The 15,606-nt window shown below is 42.3% G+C and overlaps 1 protein-coding gene and 1 long non-coding RNA gene across 5 annotated transcripts in view; one reads left to right on the forward strand and one right to left on the reverse strand.

Moving 5' to 3' along the window:
• LOC142046982 (uncharacterized) overlaps positions 1 to 1,449 on the reverse strand; it is a 66,413-nt gene extending 64,964 nt beyond the window's left edge. For all 3 annotated transcript variants that reach the window (XR_012656104.1, XR_012656103.1, XR_012656102.1), the window contains exon 1: positions 1,110 to 1,449. This is a non-coding gene — a long non-coding RNA (uncharacterized LOC142046982). The remainder of the gene's footprint in view (positions 1 to 1,109) is intronic.
• Positions 1,450 to 3,083: 1,634 nt separating this feature from the next.
• NR2F1 (nuclear receptor subfamily 2 group F member 1) lies at positions 3,084 to 13,959 on the forward strand. 2 transcript variants are annotated; one of them, XM_032802761.2, is made up of 3 exons: positions 3,084 to 5,144; positions 7,440 to 7,967; positions 12,875 to 13,959. In XM_032802761.2, the coding sequence occupies exons 1-3, from the start codon at positions 4,703 to 4,705 to the stop codon at positions 13,153 to 13,155; spliced, it is 1,251 nt and encodes a 416-aa protein (XP_032658652.1). In that variant the 5' UTR covers positions 3,084 to 4,702; the 3' UTR covers positions 13,156 to 13,959. The 2 variants fall into 2 exon arrangements, with proteins under 2 accessions (XP_032658652.1, XP_032658654.1); XM_032802763.2 differs by lacking the exon at positions 3,084 to 5,144 and adding an exon at positions 6,664 to 7,015 and having other exon boundaries at positions 12,875 to 13,952.
• The last annotated feature ends 1,647 nt before the right edge of the window (positions 13,960 to 15,606 follow it).

The raw sequence follows: 15,606 nt of genomic DNA on the forward strand, positions 1-15,606 counted from the left end.
AAAGAAGGTTACGTTTGAGAAAGTCCTAGCGTTACATTGTTGTTGCATCGTGGTCTGCTCTGGCCATTTGGTATGTGGCATAGGGCAAGTTAACAGTAAAAGCTCATTTCCAAATTACATTTGAGTTGTCCCCATTTTTAAGTCTTATTGTAATTTGTCGGAGGTGGAACTGCATCTTGTCAAGTTAATCTTGTTTTGACTTGGACATCAGAGGAATGAGACTACTTTTATTGATCGATTCACTTCGTCCCAGCTCACTACTTCCCAAGTCTCACACAACGGTTCAGAGGAGACTGGACTTTCGTCAGGAATCAAACCAGCACAAAAGCAGGTTTCCCAATTCCTTTAAGTATCTTCTTTTAGAATACATAGGTAATTGATTCTTTCTCAGAAAATGATCATCACCATCCGCACAACTACATCTCTGGAGTAAAAATACATCTCTGAAACAGAACAATTTGCGTTGTTTTTTGCTTTCTTCTTATTGTAGTCTGTTTCTCAGGTCAGTGGGATCCGATTGGTGCCGTCCCTTTAATCTGTTGACATTATCTCCCAAATAAACAAGCTGCCATCGATCTTTTCATTAGGTGATCAAATAACAAATAGAGCACGTGAAAAACAAGAGCATTATTAATACGCTTAAATTTCTTTAGCAGGCATCCCAGCAACATCGCTGGAAGTAGAAGTTCTGCTACATCAGTTGTGTCTGTAATATTTGCGAAGATACACATAGGTAAACACAAGTGTGTTATCTTACTGGGAAGTGCGTATATCGCTACACGCTCATATCTTTGAGTCTGTGTGTTGAATAGAAAAAAAACAGGTCTCATAAGAAAATATTTAAAACTGGAGGCTATAAATATCTCCCATCTGTAATTCCTACAATCAGAATCAATATGCCTGAAATATAGAAATAAAGGGCCATGTTCTCAAGCTGGGTTGCTTGACGAGTCTCCGGAAAGCAGCCTGGATGCTAGAAGCAAAAGTTATCCTTGCAAAGTACTGTTCTACTGTAACTCATTCACAATGGGTTTCCAATGAAATGGAGACAGACGCTGCGTCCCATGTTAACCCCATTAGAAACACCGAATAGAAAAAGCAGTACTTGCCTGGTGAAGCCTGGTTGGGCCGGGGTTCTGGGTGCCAGCTGAAGCGATCCAGGTTCCGAGGAAACCTTTTCAAGGAAGAACAGGGCACAAGCTGCTGGGTTCGTCCACCTTCTCTCTGGCTCTCTTTCACTCTCCCTCTCCCTCTCTCTGTGCCTTGCTCTGCCTCCTTCACTCCCTGTCTCTCCGCAGTCTGGGGAGTAAAATCTGGATGATATACATACAGAGTTTGCGTTTTTTGTCTGGTTTAATCTTATTCGTTTCACCTTTTCACTGACCAGGAGCAAGGAGCGAGAGTTTATTTGGAAAGAGGGAGAGAGAGGAAAGGAGCCCACTGTTGCATAGTCAATAACATCCTTTTTATCAATGCAATATACAATAGGGGCGGCTTGGCCAGGGGACTCATTGAAAATCTCTTCATTATTTCAGGACAAAACAAACCGTTTATTCTGATTTTAGAAATCTTCCTCTCAAACTGGCTCAAAAATTTTACATTTGTGGGCTTGACGGAAAATAAAATCATTATCAAGCCGCATCTAAGGCTTTTTTTTTGTAATGAATGGAATATCTTTTTAAAAACAGCTTCCGTAATATTTCACATTCCCCTTGTCCTTGCAGGTTTTGCTTGATTTCCAAACTGATTTAAAACTTTGATATGAGCTAAGGGGAGTTCGTGCAGTTTCTTTCTTCGTCACACACAGACACTCGACCCTAGCGCGTTTAAAACCTAGCACATAAGGGGACGTTGCATGGAAGAAGGGATGGGAGACAGGAGGCTAGAAGGGGTAGACAATTAAAAAGAAGGTTTGTTGCCCCAAAGCAGCTTCTTTATTTTGAAAAAAGTAATGAGAAGGTTTTGTGGCGCCCTGCTGCTTTAGAAAAGGCACGGGCTTTGTGCACTGAGGAGGAAAGAGGCGCTGGGGACTTTGCTGGGCTGAAGCGACTAGGCTCGGTTCCTGTCCGCTAGATGGCAGCCGGATCCAGCGATTCCACTACTCGACAGTTGGAAGAGAGAAAGAGCAACCCTTCCCCCCCGCCCATACATACTCCAACCTTCACTCTCTCTCTCTTCCTGGGACTTTCGTTTACCAGCATTGATCTTCCCAGACAACAAAACGGGAACTTACTTTTGTTTTATTAATAATTATTGAAGCATTGCTGGTGGTATAAAAAGCCTTGGAAAAGGACCCTTGGAAAGTGTAATCCTCATCATAATTAATAGTAACCCTTCCAGGGGAAAGTGTTGATTTCTGTTCTCATTTTACGACACCGAGAATTCCACCAGTGTCATTGATCGTAATTAAAAATATCAAAGGAGGAAGAGTATTTTAGGTAATAAATGGGAACCAGCACCGTGCTATAGAAAAAAAGCAGTTGAAGTTAATTTTTATATATATATTTATTTATATAATATTTATATTCTATTATATAAATAAGCAATATTAGTGGGTATATGTATATATTATTACACTACATATGTGTGTGTGTGTTACACAAAACAATTTTTTTTTACTTTCAGTAATAAAAATTTTTAATAAGGTTTTTCAATTGGAAACATACAGAAATCTAATTAATAAAAAAAACCCCAAAACTTTTCAGCATGAGCCAAAATAATTTCCTTTTAATTCCCCTTTCCCTTATCGCAATGCATCTCCCCCTCCTCACACACACACACACACACACCCGTCCTTTTGATGTGTGTGCGTGTGTGAGTGTGTATGACCATAGACGACTCATACTAATCAGGTCTCAAAGTAAATAGCAGCGCAGGGCGATCTCAATGTAAATTGTGCTTGTCAGAAGAATCCCCTTCTCTCTCCCCCCCCCTTCATTCCCCAATCCAGTCAGTAGGTAGCAGAGAATAAAAAAAAAGGGGGGGGGCTCTTAACCAATGGAGTGAAGGAGGCTTGGCTAACCTTAGCCTCCCATTTTCTCTCCCCCCAATTCAGGGCTCTGACCAGTCAGTCGCCTTTGATTATCAGTTGCCGGCAGCCCCTCTCTTGGCTCCTTGACATGAGCTCCATATAAGGCAGCGATCTCCATAGAAACGTGTCAGTTTCAATAGTAGTGTCAAAGTTCACTATATACAGACATTCGCGCAGATCCCCCTTTCGGAAACATTGCTCTGCTAGTCTTCCCGTTTAAACGCATTCATTTTTGGGTCTCTCTCTCTCTCTCTCTCTCTCTCTCTTCCTTTCTCTCTCTCTCTCTCTCTCCCCCCTTTCTTGCATATTCTATTAGGTTTTTTTTTTCTTCAGCTCCCTCTTCTCCTTCCTTTTCTTCTTTTTCTCTCCCCTTCCTCCTAGTGTCTTTCGCTTCATTCCTGCAGAAGAAGAGAGAGGTGAAACTAAAAAAAAAAAAAAAAAAAAAAGGAAAAAAGAAGCAGCAGCAGCCCAGAGAGAGAGGACGCTTTCATATCCTAATATCATCATTTTTTTCCATTATTGTCTAATTTTTTTTTATTTTGGGGGAGGCTTTTGGTCCTGGCTGATGAGTTTTTATCTGAAATACTTTTTTTGAGCAAAAAAGAGAAAACATTTTCCCGGCGAGCTCCAGTGATTTTTCGTAACCAGCATCGTGTATTATAACCGAAGAAGAAGGAAGGAGCAAGAAAGAGGGAAAGAAGAGGATTTATTTATTCGACCTACTTTGGATCTCTCGTTTTCTGTGTGTGCCATTATTATTCATATTCTATTTTTTTACACTTCGCCGTGAATTCGTCTCCTCTGCGAATTAGTCACATCCAATTGCTTTTGTATTTCTTTGGTAAAAAGAAAGAGAGAGAGAGAGAAAGAGAGAAAGAGAGAGAGAGAAACAACAGCCAACAGCAACAACAACATCAAACTGTCTAATCTTCAATCCCTCCTCGATCGCGTTTCCCAAGACTGGTTTCCTGAATGGCTGACTGCGTTTTGCCCTGGACCTGGCCCCCGGACACTTTTATCCCCTGATCATCGGCAGCCTTTTTCTCTCTCTCTCCACCATCCTCGCCCAGGCCTGCGCCCCCAAAAGAGCCCAGAGCGCCGGCGGCGGCAACTGGGGACAAGCAGCGGCATCAGCACCGGCCGGGCCCCGGCAGCGAGCTGCGGCGGCGGCAGCACAGACCTCCTCCTCCTCCTTCTCCTCCTCCAGCTTCCTCTATGTCTGCACATCCTTTGCACTCCTAGCGCTCGGACTGTGTGGCGGGTGCGCGCTGTGTGTGTGTTTATCCACCGATCGCCTCCCCAGTGCGACTCTCCTGCATGCCTCTCCCCGCAGCCCGGCCGGGCGCTTCTCATTTTGCAACTTGAGGGAAAAAACATATTTAAAAAAAAGAGGGGGGACCAAAAAATCCTTCATCCCTCCCTTCCCCCCACATAGAGAGAGAGAGAGAGAGGAGGGGGTTGCAAAAATAAAGAGAAAGAAAACGGCAGAAACAGCTCCAAGCAGCAGCAGCACAAGGGCAGCAGCAGCAGCAGCTGAAGCAGAGGCAGGCAAGATTCCTTCTCTCTCCTCTCTCCCCCAAATCCGAGCCACCCACTCCCCCCCGCCCCCCTCCTCTCCCCTGCAGCCCTCCGCGAGAAGCTCCGCTCCCCAGCACTTTTTGGGCCCGAGATATGGCAATGGTAGTTAGCAGCTGGCGAGATCCGCAGGAAGACGTGGCCGGGGGCAACCCGAGCGGCCCCAACCCAGCAGCTCAGCCGGCCCGGGATCAGCAGCAGCAAGCGGCCTCGGCGGCCCCGCACACCCCGCAGACCCCTAGCCAGCCGGGACCCCCTTCCACCCCGGGCACGGCCGGGGACAAGGGCCAGAACCAGCAGGGCTCGGGCCAGAGCCAGCAGCACATCGAGTGCGTGGTTTGCGGGGACAAATCCAGCGGCAAACACTACGGCCAATTCACCTGCGAGGGCTGCAAAAGTTTCTTCAAGAGGAGCGTCCGCAGGAACTTAACTTACACATGTCGTGCCAACAGGAACTGTCCCATCGACCAGCACCACCGCAACCAGTGCCAGTACTGCCGCCTCAAGAAGTGCCTCAAAGTGGGCATGAGGCGGGAAGGTGAATATTTCTTCCCTATTCTACTCTCCCTCTCTCTGTAGCTCGGGGTGTATGTTTGCAATCTATCTACAGCTTTGCTCGCAGGCTTTTGGTTTGCGCTGATGCCCTCCTCCTCTTCCTCCCCCCCCCCCCAACACCACCACCACCGCACACTTCCCTTCTCTGCTCACTGGGATGGGAATTTATTATGATGATCAGTCACTAAATATTTATTATTTCTCCGATATCACTAGTATAATCTCTGTGTGTATGTGGTTTTGTCTATTGTTGGCATGAGGCTGCGGGGACATCATTCTTTACAAGATGGGTTTCCTTCTATTTCCCCTCCCTCTTTCCATATATAAAATTTTAAAACCCCACAACACTTCGCAGTAGATCCATTTCCACCATCATCTTTCCTGAAAGAAAGATGAAAGACGTGTAAGTGGGGGGAAGGGGGAGAGAGAAAGGAAGGGGGAGAAATATGCTACTGTATCTCAGCTTTCTTATGCTTGCCAGTATGGTAGAGTCTGCCTCTTGCAAGACCTGGCCTTCTTTTCACTCCATGCTCTCAAAGGAAAGTTTGTGACCGAACCATGTTTTTAGAGTCCTGTCATTTTTTTTAGCATGCTGCTCATTTTATTTCTCCATCAAACTCCACCCTCTGTTTAAATACTGCATACAAATTACAATTTACAACATATTTACAGATCCTTCTGATTTTCGCATAATACATGCTCTGTTTCTGGCAGGAGCTCCCCACCGTTTCAAATGCTGTTTTTCAGAGTAGTTCTGATGTTTCCTTGTAATATGTCTCATTTTCCTGTAGCAAGACTGGCTGTACTATATTTTCTAAATATATTTAGCAGTTTACAGTTAAAGTTCATCTTGTGACTATCGTTAAAGATGTCTCATAGGCAAAGAAGCGAAACAGTCAATTTTGTGGAGTGGGGATTACTACTTCTTTAATTAGTTTTAAAATTATATTTTATATGCCACTAGAAAGTGAGTTCTTTCAGATATGAAAGAGCTCGCACATATGACGACTTCATTTGTAGCTTCAGGGAGCTGTTTGTAGCGTCTGGGAAAAAAAGCAAACTTAGAATTGTGTTTTCATTTAATTGAAAAATAACTGCCAAGTTTAAAACTATAATTAGGCGGAGAGGTGAAAAAAGAGTCCAGCCACTTAGATTTTTGAGGTCTCAGTTGGAATTTAGGTTTTCATCAATACTGTAATAATGGATAAAGTTACGAAAACATTGCACGCTCTAAACTGGAAAAGATAAATTATATATAGATGTGTGTTAATAATAAACCACAGTAGCCGTATCTTCTCCTTGAATTACCTTTGTTTACATTGCATGCAGTTCAGAACACTGACACTGATGAAGTAAAACATACACATACTAAAAAAAAAAAAAAAAAAAAAAACTTTGGTCAGCTTTTGGAACTCAAAGCATGCTTACGTTTTGTATTGAGATGGTTAATGAATCCAGTGTTTTTGCAGTTGCAAGCTTGTGCATTCAGTGGGCAAAGCTGTCTACAGGCTTTTGCAGTTGCAACAGCGCAGCAAAGATATTAATTAAACCATCGCATTTTTTCACTAATGTTTGGCTACTGTAAGTTCAGACCCTTCCCCCTACCCCCTTTCGAATATTTAATCTTTCTCTTCCTTCTATCAGTGAGAACTTTGCTGGGCACGTATCGGATGCTTGCTCCGTGTAATAAAAAGTTAGAAGTGATTAGCTGGGGGGCTATGACCTGATCCAGTTTTAAGGCTAATTGGATGGTATTTTTGAAGAATATGAACACATTTGTTTTTTTAAAAAACAATTTGCTTGTAAATCTACATGGTCCTTGGACAATGGACTGGGAAATAAGAAAGAGCTATGGTACCTATATTTGTGCCAGATTGCTGGGATTTTTACCCCAGACACCACGCTACAATCCGGAGGATTTCTTTTATTTGTGTTTTGCTGGTTGCTTTCCTTTTGCTGCGAGTGGAGGGAGGGTGGATTGTCTCGTTGTTTTGGCTGGGATTTTTTTATTTGTAATTTGTATTCTATTTTATTTTTTTGGCTGTGCTGGTGATGGGGCCGGGATGCCTGTACAAGGGCTGAGGGTAAGGAGATGCAGCCTGTTTTGTATACACTGCTCCATGTGTATATGCTGTCTATAGCTCTCTGTACGTGTGTGTGTGTGTGTGTCTGTGGGAATAAGCCCTGCATTGTCTCCGGATCGGCTGTAACGTGTTAGGCGATGTTTGCAAGCCTCCTGGATGCACATTTCCTCTCCTTTTCTCTTTCTTTTTGTCAGCGGTTCAGCGAGGAAGAATGCCTCCAACCCAGCCGAACCCAGGCCAGTACGCGCTGACCAACGGGGACCCTCTGAACGGCCACTGCTATCTGTCGGGATACATCTCGCTGCTGCTGCGGGCTGAGCCCTACCCGACCTCGCGCTACGGCAGCCAGTGCATGCAGCCCAACAACATCATGGGCATCGAGAACATCTGCGAGCTGGCCGCCCGCCTGCTCTTCAGCGCCGTCGAGTGGGCCCGCAACATCCCCTTCTTCCCCGACCTGCAGATCACCGACCAGGTAGCCCTGCTGCGGCTCACTTGGAGCGAGCTGTTTGTGCTCAACGCGGCGCAGTGCTCCATGCCCCTGCATGTGGCCCCTCTGCTGGCCGCCGCCGGCCTGCACGCCTCGCCCATGTCCGCCGACCGGGTGGTGGCCTTCATGGACCACATCCGCATCTTCCAAGAGCAGGTGGAGAAGCTCAAGGCCCTGCACGTCGACTCGGCGGAGTACAGCTGCCTCAAAGCCATCGTCCTCTTCACATCAGGTGAGTGTGTTCCGGGGAGAGAGGCCAAGGGCAGTGGATGGGGGGAGCTGAGGGGAGAGGTCGGAGAAGGCGAAAGAGATCACTAGGCAACAGCAAGAGCAAAATCATAGGGTCAAACCTCCCAGCTTCCCCCCACCCCGACAAGCCAGGCTGGGTTGGGGTTAGGTTAATAAAACCCACTCGATTTGCAAATCAATGTGGCTCCCACGTTTATGGGAAGAGCTGTAGAAAGCTGGAGTTCTATACACACTATATTCCATTATCTCCACTGCCAGAGTTTGTGTTCCTTGATTCCTTGGATAGCGGGGTGGGGAGGTGGGAAAAAGAGAAATATTACCAGCTATCTGCGGGTATGAGAGTGACTGTGAGCCTGCGAGGGAGAGAGGAGGGATCAGGGTTTCTTGTGGTACTTTAACTGGTAAGGAGGTTCTCCCCGAGAGTGTTAAAAGGAGTGCATAAGCACAAATAAATCATAAACAATACTGATTTATTGCTGCCTGATTTTCCCTTATCGGAAACCATTCACGTTTGCAGTTGCAGAGGTTATTGAGGATCGTAAAAAATGGATTCGATCTAAAAGAGAAAAGCAAAACAACAAAAAAAAAACCCACCAAAAACCAACCCCAACAATAGAAACAGCAAGTTGCGGGGGAGGGGGAGAGGGTTATGTACCAGCTGACCAGCCTAAAGGGAAATCTTTTTGCTATGCAAACCTCAGAAATATTGGAATTTTAACAGATTGCCGGGAAAAAAAAACCAAATTAAGTGTAGGAGGTGGTAACATGCATGCAAGCATGTTAACAATTTTTCTCATGATAGATGGTTCAAATTAACTTGCAGGAAGGTGTATTAACTTCGCTTTGAAGTGTTCTGGTTGTAGCCTGTAAGACTATAATACATCTTTTATTATTGTAACCTTCCAGAGTGAAATATATAAACATCAAAGACGAACAATTTTCGGAAAACATAGGAAATATAAACAAAGCAATATAAGAAGCCTCTCAATGTTATTTTCTTTTTCTGTCTGTCTTTTCCTTTTTTGAACCATTCCTCCCATTTAGCAATAAATAAACAGTTGTAATAAATCTAACTTGAAACTAGGCCGAAGCAAAATTAAAAGCATTCTCGAACAAAGATGGCAAATCGTTCAAAGGCCTTGTTTAACAGTAAGCAGTTTATAATCCATCAATATTTGTTGCCTTTCATGCATGAAAAATAGTATTTACATGGTATTAAAATGACTCTTAAATTTGCACACTATTGTAATGTAGCAAATGTAGTATTAATATCGATTTGAACATCAGATAATTTATTTAGACAGGAGTATCTAATTTGTATGCAGGGTGGTCAGACATGTACTTTGACTGCCCCCTTTTACTTTCAGTGCAAATGCAGTCTTGTAGTGTTGGAAGGAATCTTTCTTTGCGAAGGATAAAGTACAGATCTTAAAACAAATGGGAGATTTACTGATTAGCCAGCTCGACATTTTAATGCATTTTATCTTAATAAGTCTTCTTGATGGAAACATGTTTTTCAAAGGTGACAAAGCGACTGGGCAGCATTTATCAGCCTGATTTAACTCGAGTCTGTCTGCAGACTTACATTCCATGCTTACTCATTTCAGAACGTTCATCAGTAAACAGACCAAGCTCTGAGAATCTTTCTGTTTTTAAACACCTATTGAAGAATTTTTTTTCTAAAATAGAGGGAGAACTGGTGTGGTGGTTAGTGGTTATTAAAACAAAAGACACCTGAAAGGCGTTTGCCCCAAATGAAGAGTGGGTTTTCCCCATCTTTCCCCCCAAATTCTGGACCTAGGCTAGATGTGTAACTGGTGGGTTTTTTTTAACTCCTTCTTTCTATATGAATAGTAATGTATTCAAGTATATAATGAAATATTTACCAAGGGAGGAGCTTGCTCCAGCAATTGACTAAAGCGATGAATGGGGTTTAGGAATGGAACAATAATATTATTTTGCAGCAGAATAGCATGGGGCATATTAGAAGATGAAAATACAGCTGTCAGTAGTAATTTACCCCCTTCGCTTACCCCCAAACACACATTTCCACTTTTGACTAAACTTGTTTTGATTGGTAGCCAGAGGGGAATTCATGGGAAGCCTTTCTCGAAGTCATCCAACTTTTAAGCAAACTTTGAGTGATGGAAAAGACATTTTTAGACATATTGTCCAAAGCAGTTTACTAAGCACTGAGTATTTAAAGCTGGCGTGAGGTTATCCTGGTGTGTTTTTTACGTTTGGGGTCCGGATAGTATATTTAATCTTTAAAATTCTGGACATCGTCCAAGAACTAGGTCGTGACCCAAACGTACTACTCTTTAAAAAAAACTTTATTAATTTATACACCTACGTGTTTCTTCTAAATGAAAGTTTCCACGACCAGACAAAATAACATAAATTCAATAAATCTATTTGCAGCGCAATAAGAACTTTGATTTCTAGTTATACGCCAGCTGATTACATCTATATTTTCTGAACACTAAACTCTTCTGAATGCATCACATGAAATACATTCCCTGTACTACAAAGGATAAGACTGGCGTGTACTGAACAGTAATGGTTATTTATTTACATAATTTCTTTCCCATAGACTGCAGGAAGAAATATTGAGCGCTCCCTTATTGACACATTGCCATATAAAAAGTGAGACACACAGAATTTCCACGTTAGCCCTCCCTTTATTAACTGAGATATAATTCACGGATGGTAAATATGTGTTGCATTACTTCTTACACATATTCCATTTCTCCGGACTCAATAATCTAATCGGTTTTATACCATGTAGTGTTTAATTTTTTAAATCTTGTTTTAAGCGGTTGGGAAATAAACTTTAAGGGTGCTAAATACAATTCAAGTAAACGCATATGCCAGGGGCATTTCAAATAATTAAGCCAGAGTAGATATTATCTGCATTAGAAAATTGGAAATGTTTCTGTGCGTAATACAAAATCTAAGACGTATTCTTCCCCCTTTTTAACGTATTTCTATCAAGTAACTTCCCAGTCTTGATTGTCCAGTGACTCTGCATTGTAGGTGCACTTACCGTAAATATCTGATAAATATTTTACTAACCTTAAGGGTCTGACATATGGGGCCTAAAAAAATCTGCTGGGCTATCAGTAAGACCCTTTCATTTTGCATTGTTTGGAAGTTGAATGGGATCCTATTGCATAATGAGCAGATGATACATGTAAAATACCAAGATATATGTAAATATGGAGTGTGATTTGTGGCAATCAGCATATGAACAGGACTGTGTTTTTGATTTATATTTCAAACGAGAACAGGCCTATTCTTTTGATATAGGTATAGATATAGATATTGCAGCCTGGTGCTTTAGATGTTGCAAAATAACACTGCATTAAAGGTACAGTATGGATTAGCAAAACAGTCTGGCTTGGATAATAGTATATCTGAGGGATGCCTTGTCCGTAGCTCAGGTCAAAGGTTCTTATCCTCAGAAGTTCTTGAATCATAGCTTGTTTTATTTGTATTTTTGCTCGAGGCCATAGTATGGTAGATGAAGGTGTTCAGAAATCTTTTTAAATTCAGTTTTTGAAATAGGAAGACATATACTTCAAAAATCCAATTGCCAGAGATTTTTGCTTTGAATAATTTGTTGTGTCTTTCCAGGGTCATAAATTTACATTCACAATTTTGTAATGTCCTTTTGGGGCTATTAACATGCATTAATTCATATACAGATCTATGTATTAGTAAAGCCTGGCTTTGATCTATGGTAAAACCACACTGCAACTGACTGCTCGTCTGTGAGCCTTATGTTTTAAAAATATTTATTATTAATATACGTAACAATGTGGATATTTGAACTATAGGGGCAAATCCATTACATTTCACTGACGGTAGTTTCCTGAGCAAGTCTCTCAGCGAATCAGCTGATACACCATAATTCGCTGTTTTGGAATTTTAGATGATTAGATAAATAGATTAGCTAGATAGATAGATTCCAGTTTATGTTCTCATATTAATATGCAGTTGCCTCGATCGCATCGTTCTGCCGGGTCTGAAGGATATTCTTCTGGCTATATATATGAAAAATGCACATATATGGTTACATTTAGGTAATGCTCATGCACTGCAGCCGCTTCCAGCTTTGTGGCTGATAGCTGCAGATGTCTGCTTAGCACAGTCTGGAGTCACTGAGCCATATTCCTCTTAGATTATTATACAGTTTACAAAGATGTGACCTATTTTCAATTACTTGCTCCCAGCTACAGAGAGCAGTTAAGCCCTTCTCTTTGGCATTGCACTGCAGATTCCGGGCAAGGGACTCCAAAGCCCATACTGCGAAAGCATTTTGACTTGTTCAGATTTCCAACTATGTCCAGAAACTCGGCGTATTTGAATGAATCAATCAATGTATGTATTTATTTAGCATGAAGCATAGATGCAGGCCACATTTAGTATAAATCCAAACAATGGCTCTCCTGGCTATGTGTTTGAGTTGTAGTCATGGTACAACACTCATCAGTGTGTAGATTAAAACAAAACCATGCGCATAATAGCCCCGTTCCTCCTCTCTCTCCCCTCTCAGAGGCTGATAGTCTGCTGACAGAGGACAGGTTGCAGTGGTTTGGCTGTATGGCTTCAGATCCCCCACACACACGCACACAGCGTCTTACATTATTTATTTCCAAGGTGGCGGAGGAAACACAAAGGGAGGTTTTGCCTGCGCGTCTCTATGTCTGTCGGTCTGGTTGCCTGGCTAGCCCTGCCTGGGTGCTGATGGGGGGGGTGTTATGGTTGGAAGGGGCGGTGGGACGGTGTATTTAGTGCCTGTGTTTGTGCGCTGTTTGCTCGCTTGCTTACTGAGTAACTAACTGTTTCCCCTCCTTGTCTCCTCCCGGTGTGTGGCTGCCTGGGCAGATGCCTGTGGCCTGTCAGATGCTGCCCATATCGAGAGCCTGCAAGAGAAATCTCAATGCGCCCTGGAGGAATATGTGAGGAGCCAGTACCCCAACCAGCCGAGTCGCTTCGGCAAACTGCTCCTGAGGCTGCCTTCCCTGCGCACCGTCTCGTCCTCAGTCATCGAGCAGCTCTTCTTCGTCCGCTTGGTAGGTAAAACCCCCATTGAAACCCTCATCAGAGATATGTTACTATCTGGGAGCAGCTTCAACTGGCCTTACATGTCTATCCAGTGTTCCTAGAGCACAGCCAACACCCCCATAGAGACACTGAGGACCAACACAAACAGAAATATACGAACCGAGTAAAGTTGGGGTGCAGAGAGGGGGGGAAAGCAGACAATAAACAAAAAAAATAAAGACTCGTGTAGGATCAGATCTGTGACCATGTTTGAAAGGAAAAGAGAGGACCTTGTGTCTGTGGAAAATTTTGGAAAAAGGACCGAGGGAAATTTAATAAAACCAGAAGGAGAATAATGGATCTTCCAGGATTTATTGTGGACTGATGTGGATATATTCTGTACAGAAACAAACAAAAAATATTGACGCTGAACTGAATCTTGTGTAGAAAACACACATGCAAACACTTACCACGAACATTGTTATTCATTTTGTAAAATATTAGTCTTTATTTTCATTTTTTGGTAAAATTTAAAACATCGTATGCGCATAAAGAAAAAAGAAACAAGAATTAGGGGAAAATAACATTTTCCAAATAATTATAAAAAACAATTGTCCTGTGTCTATGTATCTATATCTGTTTTGTATTTTTTTCTGGTTCCAAACCAGGTTTCCTGTGATTCTATACTAATAATTTTTGATATAACCCTTTGCTTCTTATAATGAGTGCGATATATGTTGTCGAAGCTGTTCTTCAAGAATTAAAATTGAAGTGAGAATTTAAACAAAAATAAAAGAATTTAGCAAAAAAAAATCATTAGTCTTGTTGCTTGACCATGCCAACAGAGTTGACAAACGTATATTCCCTCGCTTTTAACTTCCAGTGGGATTAAATGGGAGAACTTTTTAAAAAAACTTTTAAGGGGGCTACAAAGTTGTATAAAACACACAGTGTTCCAAAACCGATTTGATTGTGTAAGTTTAGGATTTAAGAGACAGATGCGAACACAAACAGTTCAATATCATAGATGAATCAATTTATCTGCGATTGTATCCCAAAGCTAAGTGCATCTACCCTGGTCAACGCATTTTGAAACACCTTTCTTGTCAGTTGAAGCTTCTGCTAAGTTTACACAGTGCTATTTCCTTGTAGAATTCACTGGCAAGGTTTGGAGTCACTGTATTCTACCAGCACTGTGCAGTGATGTGCAATATAAGGTATACTGTAGTCATTTTGCCTGTTATTCGTTTGTTAAAAGCTTGGTGGGGTTTTTCCCAAGACTTCAAAGACCCAACACTGAGTGGTCTGATTGTGTTAGGCATTTGCTATCTTCTGCTGAAAGGATCGGTGTTATTGTTTTTCTCTCCTCCAGTCACTAAAGGTAAAGGGTATGCCCATCCCATTAATACAGAAAGCTAACTGGAGGTTTGTTCGTTGCGTGGTGTATATGTGTGTGTGTGTGTGTATATGCGTGTATCACACACACATACACACATCCTACATGGATTATTGTGCTGTAACTCTATAAAACAAAAATTTGAGAGGTTTGCAAAAGCCCCGTTTTTTTAAATAAAAAAAAAATCTTTTCCATAATGGAGCCCCTTCGAAGGTGAAGGCTTCACAGTGCTTCTAACTGGTGGTGCTGATCTCTGTAGCAGCTTTCAGTGCATTAATGTTTTATAGGATCTGAGACGGAGCTGTAAGAACACATACTGCCAAGGGAGCTCTTTCTTAACGTATTAATAAAGCTGGATCTTTTAACAATAACTTCCCCACACACACACACACACACACCTCCCGCGCCCCCCCCCCCCAAACAAACCCGGATGAGGCAGGATTTTCAATTTGAGGAGTGATCGGCAATGGTTTTCTTTTCATTTACTGTCCAGATTTTTTTTTTGCATCAACAAGATCCTTCAATTCAACTCGCTTGGGGTTTTTTAATAGTCTAGGCGCAGCAGATCCGAAGCGAGAGCAATTCTAGACAGTCAGCATTTATAGCTGCATAATCAACATTGCGGACAGACATTCTATGGGGGTAAAGTCAATTTCAATATGGAAACTCAGGCTGTCTCCCTAGTAGCCGCTATGTGTATGATTATTGTAACCCTGGGCACACAAGGGTGAAAATTAGTCGCAAATACTTTCTCTTCCCAACTCACATGAGCGCTAATAGGCAACAGCTCTGTTCCTCATCCTGGTTGACTTCCCCAGGCAGAGAGAGAGAGAGGGAACGCCAGCCTCTCTGAAAGAGAGAAAAGGGAAAGGCAGACACTGAACACAGACTCTCTGCACTTGGAAATACTGAAAGTAATCCTTGATCATTGTTTTTGGTAGGATGGGTGCCGGGGGCTCCGGTGGCTCGAAGCAAAGAGAGATCTAGCTTCCCTCCAATGAGATGTAAATATATTCATTACAGTGTTATCCCACTAATGAACACAGATAAACTTTTTCGTAGGTCAGAAACGTATTTGTCAATTAATTTTCATGTTTATGAATAATACTAGCCCACGAAACTTGCAGGTTAGATGAGGTGTAAGAGATGCAGTTATTGCCATGTATGTGATTAGAAA

This window comes from Chelonoidis abingdonii, chromosome 6 (assembly GCF_003597395.2).
Source record: "Chelonoidis abingdonii isolate Lonesome George chromosome 6, CheloAbing_2.0, whole genome shotgun sequence".
Lineage (NCBI taxonomy): Eukaryota > Metazoa > Chordata > Testudines > Testudinidae > Chelonoidis > Chelonoidis abingdonii.

What these genes read in the sequence shown, in the direction of transcription:
- NR2F1 (XM_032802761.2), top strand. Translation starts at nt 4,703, where the DNA reads ATGGCAATGGTAGTTAGCAGCTGGCGAGATCCGCAGGAAGACGTGGCC. An exon ending in AGTGGGCATGAGGCGGGAAG is followed by an intron (nt 5,145 to 7,439) that starts GTGAATATTTCT and finishes TCTTTTTGTCAG; the next exon opens with CGGTTCAGCGAGGAAGAATG. An exon ending in CATCGTCCTCTTCACATCAG is followed by an intron (nt 7,968 to 12,874) that starts GTGAGTGTGTTC and finishes CTGCCTGGGCAG; the next exon opens with ATGCCTGTGGCCTGTCAGAT.